The following is a 10,789-nucleotide window of genomic DNA, read 5'->3' on the forward strand; positions in this document are numbered from 1 at the left end:
GTAAATAGTAGAAGCTCCAATTCTTAACTACTTCCCTGGCGCCGCCTTAATAATGGAGTAGTACACCCTACCTTGATAAAAGCTATTCTGAAAGCAACTGCATTTATTTTACCTCCTGTGCTATTTGCGGAGAAGAGCTGAACAGTAGTTTGTTTTGCCTGGAATGAACTACTTTATGAATTTTAATGTGTGATATAATATTAAAAGCTAAACCAGGATTAAAGAAGATTTTTTTTGTACTGAGCTAAAATAGTACTTAGTAGAGTGAGGTATAAAAGATTTTTGTTTCCATTTTTACCTGGGGAAAAATTCAGCTTTCGTATTTCTGAAAAGCTGTCCAAGTCAGTTTCCCTTAAGCAATAGCTTGTGTTTAGGAAAAAAATGTGATTCTAGAATTCTAATAGCTTATCTATTATAAGATGCCTATCTGGGCCAACTAGATGGTAAAGAAGAGCTTTCCTAAATATTTTAAAGTGAGTAATACAGAGATACTTTCTAATTTTGTAATCATTAAAGTTTTACCCTCACATTCATTTAAAAAAAAAAAAAAACATTTCTTATATACTTCTTTTTCACTTTTGATTGTGTTGGCTACTAGGAAATGATTTTTTAAAATAATTTAGAATTGGTGCTTGATTGTAATTGCTTTATAGTAAAAAAAAAAAAAATTAACCAAAGAAGTTTTTAGAAACAAAGTCACAGGGTTGAAACAAATGATTATAACACACCTCAAAGATAAATTCTTAAACATTCTTTTTACAAAATAATGAAAATTATTGTAAAAACAGATCGAAAGACCAACTTTCCAAAGTCTGTTCTTTTAACTATTGCTTAGCAGATTGCTACCAAGGATATGTTTCTTCAGTGCACTGGACTTGGTGCCCCCATTTCCATAACATTCAATTTTCAAAGTGATTGAAATGACTTTTCTTTTCCCTTTCATTTAAGCAGTGAGAAAAATAGGTATTAAAAGGGACCCCATGGGGTGATCAAATCTATCCCTCTGCCTCAAAGCAAGACCACCCCAGAGCAAAGTTTCCAATCTCACCAAAGCAACTTTGTAGGCAATTTATGATAATGCGTTAACTCTTCTGGCTCTTAAAGTGGTGTTTAGCAGATTATTGCTTCAAAGCCCTGTATGTGTTCTAGTGGCCTCCAGTCATTAATATATCTCTATGAGTGCCCTTGCTTACTAGAGTGGCAAAGCTAGAAGGGGAACTCTAGAGAGGAAGCGGATGAGGCCCCACCTTTGGTCACCTGTCCTGCCTTACCTGCTGTGTCCTCTTCAGGCCTGCGGGCCAACTATTTCCCAGCATTATCTTTTCCATGCTTGGAAAGGTGGTATCGTGGTGGAAACCTCTACCAACTTTCTCAAGATAAGCAAGAGGTGAATTATTTTGCTAATTGGCCAGAACTTAGGATTCAGCAGGCACATTTTAAAGAGGTCTCCTATTTATGCTTTAAGTACGGAGAATTGAATCACTGAATATTTTAGGAACAGAGTAAAATAAATCTCAAAGTCCTGCAGCTTGACTCAAAGGCTATATCATTTAATGCCAAAAAAAAAAATCGTTTGTTTATTCTACAGGGTACTTCATTTTCTATTTTCATGGTTTATGTGAGAAATTGTCCAGAATGATAAGTTTCTAGAGGATAGAAACCTGGGTTCTGCTAGGTAACCAAAGAGATGAGGTCCTTAAGGGATTAGTTTGCTGGAAGAACCATGGTTTTGTATCTGTAGTAATTTTTCATTTATATTTTCATCAGTTTCCCAGTAAAAAATCAGCTACATGGTTTTTATGTAAATTTTCCAGGCTAGTTCATACTACTGTGTAATAAAAAATAAATTTGGAGTTTTAAAAATGAGTAATAGTGTCAGTACATTTTGAAGTTGAGATTTGATTTCACCTTCTAAAATTTTGTGGCATTTTACTGCAGATACCTGCTTATCACTATTACTAAAGGCATTGATAGTGATTTTTCGCTCAAGATTGTACTTTTTGAATATATTAGTAAAGTCACTGATTATATATTTTGTGATGCTTACAGTAATATTTTATTAAATATTGTGAAGCATTATCTTATTGTGTGGTTTCGCAAGTCAAAAGGAAATAGTTATATACAGGGGTGCCTGGAAAACATGAAATAATTACACAGAACAGCTTGGACATGCACGTGTAAAATGCAACCAGCCTTTATGATAATTAAGCAAGGCACTCTACCTGCTTCATGGATGGATAGAAGATTTAAATATGCAGTTCTGCAAATGGCTTTGTTATGGAAGATTTTTAAAATGAAACATAAGAGGAAAATGCATAAAAATAGTCTAAAATTAAAAAGGCTATAGTATGTAATAGCTATTAGTGATGCAATTGTCTATTAGGCACCGGGCACCCAGTGAAGATACAGCACTGTGCATTATGATTTTAATTGTGAATTTCCTTTGTTAGGATTGCAATGGAAGGTAATTGGGAGACAATTAGTTTAGGGTTTTCAAGTCTTTGAAACTATTTCGTTTTCCAGAAAACTTACTTTATGGCATTATAATTCCTGGTTGTCAGCTGGCAGTTGCTGTCATATTACAGATGCAATCACCTGTGACAGTGTGACTTCCTTAACTTAAGCAATCTGATCTCAGGGCAATAACTAATGTTGAATGACTGCACTGTTGATCACCTTGATCATAAAAGGAGCAACAGTGTCCAGTTTGGATGCTGAGCCTGAGAAGCTTCAAAACAATTTAGCCAATGAAAAATGACAGCCATGTTCAAAATGTTTTGTAGGTGAAAACAGCTACTATTGCCACTGAGAGGAATGGGAAACCAGAGAACAATACCATGAACATTAATGCTTCCATTTATGATGAGATTCAGCAGGAAATGAAGCGCGCTAAAGTGTCTCAAGCACTGTTTGCAAAGGTTGCAGCAACCAAAAGCCAGGTAAGAGCCTCTGTTAGGCATTGAGAACGTTTATCTGTGTTGCCTGTGGAATTTTCATTAAAAGGAGTGTCTATTTTCAATATGAACTTGCATCACGGAGAGGCCTCTATGTCTAGGATTATTTCCAGAGCTCTAAAATGAAACAATATTCAAATTCAGGTTATAGGCACTTGGTATTTTTTTTTCCAGTAGCCACTCCCCAGACCAAGGATTTTACGGTAAATCCCCAAGTCAGTTAATAGGTATTTTCAGAAGGATATCATAATGGATAGTCAGTTTCTCAGTCTGGTCTATTGTATAGAATAAATAACCTGAATTACTATTATTTCATTATTGCTTAGATGATCTTGATGTTTTTTCCTACCTAAAATGCTACAAAACTTTATACAGTTTGCTCTGTTCCAATTCAGCCATCTCATGTGACATTGGTGGACTAGTGGTGAGAATAGTTGCCTCTCAACTCAGCTGTCTGCAACTATTAAATACACTTATTAAGACAAACTGACACACACATACCTCTTTGCATATTAATGATTTTAATTTTTCTGTGGAATATACAAGACGCACAGATTGATTACAAGTTGTCCAACTCTGAATTACAGCTGAATAGACTTGAATTGGAAAAGTTGTAAATTTCTACCAAACTAAATAAAAAAGGATAGATTGTGTAGTCTTTTATCAGGGTAATTGTCATATATTAATAATTCATATTCATCAAAAGTGGAATCATCTACATGAACAAACTTAGTTATCTATAAACCCTTCTCCAAAGCCAAGAATACTTTTTAAAGGACCAGAAGAACACTAAACTCTTTTCCCCTTTGAAAAAGGATTTGATAACACTGTCAAGGTGAGATTTAGAGGCAAATAGGGACTCCAGGTAAGATTTTAACAACTTGAAATTTTACACAAGTGTATTTTCATTATCATTAATGAATCCTAAAAAAGCCTGGCTGTTGTCAACTTCTGATAAAATACACAATTGTGGGAGTATTTATAATACGATATATTTGTAACATAATAATCTTTTCAGATTTTCCTAAAGTTTTACCCTATCGACATTTATAGTGTTACTTGACAGGAGTTTTGCTTTAGAAGAATGTTGTTCTTGTTTAAGTTATAGGCTTGATGAAATACTTAAGGGATATCTTGGAAATGTTATATAAAAATGATTAAACTCAAGCTGTGGACTGTAAAAATTATAGCTTTATAGGCCACATGCCTGCCTACCCTTCAATCACTGTCAAAGTGATAATTTCTACAATAATATGTTTCTTTTATTGTGAGATTCTAAACATCAAGTGCTGTTTAAACATTAAACTGAATTGTTTATGTTAGTGCTGTACTCAGCGTGTCATACATCAGGCCACCGTAATCTCTCATGGAATGTAAAATTCTGTCATGAATCATGGCTTGTATATCGGAAATTACTGTAATTTTGATTGGAAATTACAGGGCTCTTGAAATGTTTCTAATTATGATAGAATGTTAGAGCCGCTTTAAACCTGTGTGCTTCTTCCGATGTCTTCATTTACATGCCAAGACTATGCGTTAAAGAGAAATGTCCTGGTCTCACTTTACCCCCCCACCTACTTGCTCACCCCACACATTCTTGTTTTGGCTCTTTAGCCTAATTATGATGAGGATCTCATATTTAAATATATATTATCTTGCCTTTCTTTCTGATTCTACATTTTTTTTCTGACCTGTCCAATCATCAGTAATAATCAGACTGCATTTCTACAAAAGCCACTTTCCCTAAATCTCCAAAATGGAGAAACTGGACATGTATCATTATAGTAAAGGTTAGCTTTAAAACAAAAATTAATATTATAACTTCTTAATAACCATATTTAGTTGTCTGTCACCTGTCATTTAATTCAGTCTACCCTCACCCCCTGCCATCATTTTCCTTTCTGATTCCTTTTGATTCATAGTTCCTTTGCTATCTTTGACTTCATCCTTTTAAATGATACCCCAGGTTCTCCCCAACCTGGGCTGGGTACTGATTTTGGAGCTATTTGGACAGTAGCAGCAGTTGGCTAATAATGTCATGCAGGTGATGTTCTAAGCCGTTTTAAACAACCCTGCTCTTTGTACCCGGTCCTACACAACTCCTTATGGGTCTCTGTCAGCACTGTAAATAAGCAAATTCCAAGCATCTTCTGTGATGGTGTGTTTCCCAAAACCCCCAAAGCTTTTAGCTGATGAGTCATTACTGTTTGAGAGAAAATCAAAGGGGCCGATTGTGGGCTATGGGAATCAAGCAAACTATTAACTTTATTCCCTTGGATAGTTATTCTCAACTTCTGATTTACTCTAACGTCCTAGTACAGCATTTTTGTAGTCTTGTCTTAGTTGTTCAGTTTAATGTTAGCACTACCCTGTTTATGAAAATATGTTGAAAGATTGATGATTGCTTAAAAAATTAGTCCTAAACCTGTGTATATCACTAACAAACCCGATTTAATAAGGAAAAGTGGCCGTTTGCTTAGGTTCTGTTCTCATGCTATGATGTTTTGTGAAGGAAACAGAAAAACTAACAACAACAACAAAAACTTCAAATCAGACTGACATTTTTAATGGTCAAAATGTTGCACTTCTCAAATAGATGTTTAGACCTCAGATGTGTGCCAGGGCTTGCCAAAATGAGGCAGCAGTTCCCCAACACAAAATGTGTGTGAAGCCAGAAGAACCAGAGTCTCTTCTGTCTCAGCCCATCTACCTCTGCTTCTGTGTCTTGCCCTGGTTGTCTGGGTTGACTTAATCATCATGTTCTTTGTGCTAGACCCTATCATACATTATAGATTATCTGCATTAATTTAGTAACCCTGTGAGCTATTATTTTCTTAATTTCACACATGAGAGTTTCTTAACTAATAAATGTACAGCCAACTCCAAATTCTCTTCATTTCTCCTATTTTAGACTGTCTTTAGGGTTCAAGGCAGCATCATCATCACTGAAGTACTACCCTGATCTGGGGAAGAGGGATTAGGGACAGTGGTCTTATTGATAGTGCAGACAGTGAGGGCTTTCCTTTCTTCATTGACATGTTCGTGGAACACAAGGTTCTTACCACACAAGGTTCTTACACAGAGCCTTCAGAATCCAGGCTCTATCATACTTTATGGAGGTGGGTGTACAGGGTGGAGGAGTCAAAGGAGGTCAGCTCTGATCCAGATTGTGTCATAGGTGCTATAATATTGGGAAATTTTAACTTTTTAGCCCAGGATTATTTTAACATAGAAGGCACATGCTAGAGCTTTTAAATTATATAACAGTATACCCAAATGGTAATGTTTCATAATGTGCTAAGCAAGAGGTTCAGTCCTCCACATGGATAAGAGATTTATTTATCATGTATTTGTGTATCATAAATACCTTCAATTTTAAAAGGTAAAGCGCGCTCTGTAGTGACTAATGCACAGAGTATTTTCTGTAAAAGAAACCAACTCATGTGGATTCCGCCATTTCACATGTATTGTCTCTTCTCTTCAATGAATAATAGATACGGAATTGTTTTTAACTCTAATAGAAATGTCTGAATAAAATATGCAAGTAAAAACTGAAGGTAGGCTACTTTTTGTGCTTGGTTAGGAAAGCAGGCTAATGCAAACTTTAAAAAGATGATATGCTTTAAACATAATGTGAATAGCTACAAATGAATACACTTTATATTCTGGGTATTCAAATAAGCAGCAGTTTTTCCAAGTGAATCATATTGGAATTTTATCAAACATTTAGTCTGATAACATTCAAATAATTATGAGAGCAGAATTTGCTAATTTTACTGTTTAAAAAAAAATAGTTGATTTGGGTAATAACCATCACAGTATCAAGGTTCAGTTACTGTTCATTGGTTATAGTGTTTTCATATGGGAGATGGAAATGGAATTTTTTCCTTAATGGTGGCAGATGTTGGAATCTAATTTTATTCCACAGCAAACCCCTTGAGAGCTCTGAGACTTAAGGTGTGTGTCCAGCAAGGGGACATTAGCAGCACCGTAGGCCTTGCCTTGTACACTGAATTGTTACATTGATTTTCATGTTTGCATAGGTGGAGCTTGCAGATCCATAGCGCAGTAAGACAGTAAAGGGCTTTCACAGAACCACACTGCGTCATCACTTGTGCTTAGCAAATAATTTCCTTTAGTGTTTTATTGAACAATGTATTTGTTTTGGGTAAAGCAACTAGCCGATGAAAATTCTATTTGACTAATATACTTTTGATATAATATTTTACAGTCTGTGAGTTGTAGTACTTTCTGGCTGCTACAGCTTTGGCTGATGAATAGGTATGTTTTTAATACTAAAAAAAAAAAAAGCATTTCTGACTGTGCAAAAATAGCATGGCTAGTAGAGGAGACCAAATAATTTAAAGCCTTTTCTTTCATCTACTTTTCAGTCGCTTTTGTTTGTCATTGAGATTCATGGCCCCTAGGATGAGAGAGAGGGGAAAACAAGGAAGAAAGAGAGAAAAAGAATACCTCCATTTTCCTTAGGTTTATAGGTGAAGAAAACATCATTCTGACCATTTGGTTTGGAAATTCTCACACAGTAGTGGATGTCTTAAATGCAAGTAAGAAATATGTAACAGGCCGGGTGCGGTGGCTCACGCCTGTAATCCCAGCACTTTGGGAGGCCGAGGCGGGTGGATCACAAGGTCAGGAGATCGAGACCACGGTGAAACCCCGTCTCTATTAAAAATACAAAACATTAGCCCGGCGCGGTGGCGGGCGCCTGTAGTCCCAGCTACTCAGGAGGCTGAGGCAGGAGAATGGCGTGAACCCAGGAGGCGGAGCTTGCAGTGAGCCGAGATTGCGCCACTGCACTCCAGCCTGGGGCACAGAGCGAGACTCTGTCTCAAAAAAAAATAAATAAATATATATATATATACACACACATATATATATAAAAAAAAAAATCACTGGGGCTAGAAATAGGGCTAAAAATGTAATTTTCGTTGCTGAAAATAGAGCTATAGTGACAAAATCCAAGAATAAAATCATGGAACCATTGACATTGCATTCTGTATGGTGGCATGCTAGTAAAGGCATCTTTTATTCTGTTAGAATTAAATTACACTTCAGTTTTTAACTCTGTGCTGATTCATTCTTTTGGAATGTTCATGTAACAGACTTTGCTGCGACAGGAGTTCACCTGTGTGGCCTCTTATTTAAGGCATACAGCAGGCCCTGCAGATGTGAGAATCATGGTTTCTGTTATTCCCAGTGCTACATCCTTTTGTAGCAGTCTGTGGGATCTTCACATTGTGGCCTAAGAGCCCCTTCTCTTGGGCAGACGAAGCCTTCTTCATTCACTTGCTAAGGAGAGAACTGCCCCTTTGCATGTTCTCCATCTAAATGTGTAGTGGACACCCTGAGGTGGATACAGCTTCTGTTTCCCTGGACCTACTTGCCTGGAAGAGGAGGAGGCAAGAGAAGTATTTGTGGGGAAAACAAGAAGATACGTAAGACAGTCCAGAGTGTGGTCCCTGCATCTCAGCAGTCTGCCGGTGTTAAGTTTAACACAGATCTTTGGAGGTCCCTGTGCTCCATTCTTGAGTAAGAAGGATATGGAATTCATCAGTCTCCTATTTAAGGTGTTCTATATTAGTAGCCATTTAAAAAAATCTCTTACATCTTAATGTTGGGAATTCATATTGGATTCCGTTTTCTAAAACGTTGACGTATTTTCGTATTTCTAGTTGAATGCCAAACAGGACTATTAAAATTAATGACTTTAAATATTGACATAATCTAATAGTTTGAAGGTACGTGATTGTATATGATTTTTTAAGAGCTAATTGAGTTTGTGGATCTGAATATGCGTTCTTTTCAGATTTCTGCCTTCTAAAAATAAGTATGTATGTTTTAGTATATCTAGGATTTGATCAACGAGGTCCAGAATTCTTAAATAGAACAGTTGCTTACCTATCATATTTTTGGCTAAAAAGTCGTATCAAGGGGTGATTTATCCCCTAGATACTTGTTGGTATTATCTACTTTTTAAAAAATGAACAGAAGATCGTGTTGCTTCTTTGAAATAATTTAAAATTTTCACCTTTTTCCCATAAATTTAGAATTAACTGAAAGTCAAATTTATTTTCTCTTCGACCCACTTAATAAGCTTAACTGTTACAAATATAGACATAACTCATTAAGCCTCATTTCTCCATCTTTAGAAGATGTCATAAGAAAATTTTTAGACCAGATTTGAAGAGAATTAATTTGTGAATATTGAGCCAGCTTTAAGGAGGTTCATCATGTGAGGAAGCACAAAGAAGGTCATTGCAAGAGTGGTCCCTTTGCAGCAATCCAGCATATATGTTCTGAAGCATGGCTATGCCAACTATATATTCATAGAACCTGCTTTAATATGAGAGCACCTTTTGCCCTAAAATGTTAGTGTAAGCTGAAAAGTGTAAACTAAGAACATTCTCTAACGTTTTCTCTTTTTGGAAGCTCTTCTATATTCAGCTTTGTCAGTTGAAGAGTTCTTCAGGACAGGTTCCGGTGGGCACTACTGAAAGTAGGGGAAACAGCAAATCAACAAGGTTTCACTCTATCAGGAATTAATCTTAAAACTGAGTGTCATTCAGTTAAACTTACCACACAACTACTACACTGATACAATCCTTTAACAATCTACCAAGTTAGAAGACAAAAGTGCTTTTTCTTAAAAGTCTCAGTAGTTGTCTTTTATGTTTTTGATAATGAAGGTAGGTTTTATTTTAACTTTATCTTCCTTTTCTCCTCGCATGAGAAATGAAAATAAAGACCCTGTGAAATGAATGAGCTATGAAAATGCATTTATACTAAATGACAATAGAAAAATAGCTCTGGAAGAAACTGTACCATTAAAATCTCACATCAATGAAAGGTGCTGAGAGAGGAATGGAAGAGCTTACGTTAGTAAAATGAATCTAATGTAGAAATTTTCTGCCCTGCCAATAATATCGATGGTATCTTAAAAAGTAACCTTAGAGATTACTCATTTTTCTAAGTATACTTGTTATGCTTTTTGATATGCAACCCATTTGCTTGGCAGAATGACACAAATCATAGACCACCCATTTAAAAATATGTATCTATATTTTAGAGATTAGTAGACATATAACTACTCTATAATTTATAATTACATACCATGTAAAAATAGAAGTTCCGAACCATTTATGGAATCAGCATACAATTGTCAAATTGATGATTTTTTTTTCCCTAAGTCTTAATCAACTTCTGATGTATGTTAATAGAAAATCTCTTCTCCTTTGATTTTGTGATTCAACTATTCCAGTTGCCTTTGTGTATTTTTTTTTTTTTTTAACAATTCCCTTTTCAACCAGGATGCTTCAGGAATTGGGTTTAAACACACTGTTTCATAAACTGCCAGCCTCCTCGGCCGCCTCAGTGCCTCTGATTCCGTAAATCAGATCATAGGCAGCATGCTGTCATATAATAAGGTGTCTGATCCTTATTACCAGTTTGTTGATGCACAGACTCCTTCAAATTGACCATTGCAACACATGGTTTCCCCTGAAACTAGCTGTGATAATTAGCGTGGTTCTAATGAGACAGAATGTCACTGATCTTGTGCTGAACTGTCGAGTATCGACGCTACGGATGGGAACTGTCAGAGCCTGCCATCTGTGACAGCGCTTGGCATATTCCAGTGGCAAGGTAGAGCATGCTCAATAGAGTATTTTCAAACAAATGGCCCTTTTCTTGATGAGGCCTCTGTTTGCTGTTCAACAGGAAGGATGCATGCCCCAACTCTGTCCTGTGCTAAACCCATGTTGAGGTCCAAATTTGAATAAATATTTAAATCCGTTATGTGTTACGTAAGAAAGGAA

At 36.1% G+C, this 10,789-nt stretch overlaps 1 protein-coding gene across 4 annotated transcripts in view; it reads left to right on the plus strand.

Annotated features, from left to right (window-relative positions):
- SATB1 (SATB homeobox 1) overlaps window positions 1-10,789 on the plus strand; it is a 91,231-nt gene that overhangs the window by 57,802 nt on the left and 22,640 nt on the right. For all 4 annotated transcript variants that reach the window (XM_011977925.1, XM_011977924.1, XM_011977923.1 and 1 more), the window contains one exon: window positions 2,784-2,939. In XM_011977925.1, the coding sequence (XP_011833315.1) occupies window positions 2,784-2,939 (156 nt within the window). The remainder of the gene's footprint in view (window positions 1-2,783; window positions 2,940-10,789) is intronic.

This window comes from Mandrillus leucophaeus, unplaced genomic scaffold (genome assembly GCF_000951045.1).
Source record: "Mandrillus leucophaeus isolate KB7577 unplaced genomic scaffold, Mleu.le_1.0 Scaffold186, whole genome shotgun sequence".
Lineage (NCBI taxonomy): Eukaryota > Metazoa > Chordata > Mammalia > Primates > Cercopithecidae > Mandrillus > Mandrillus leucophaeus.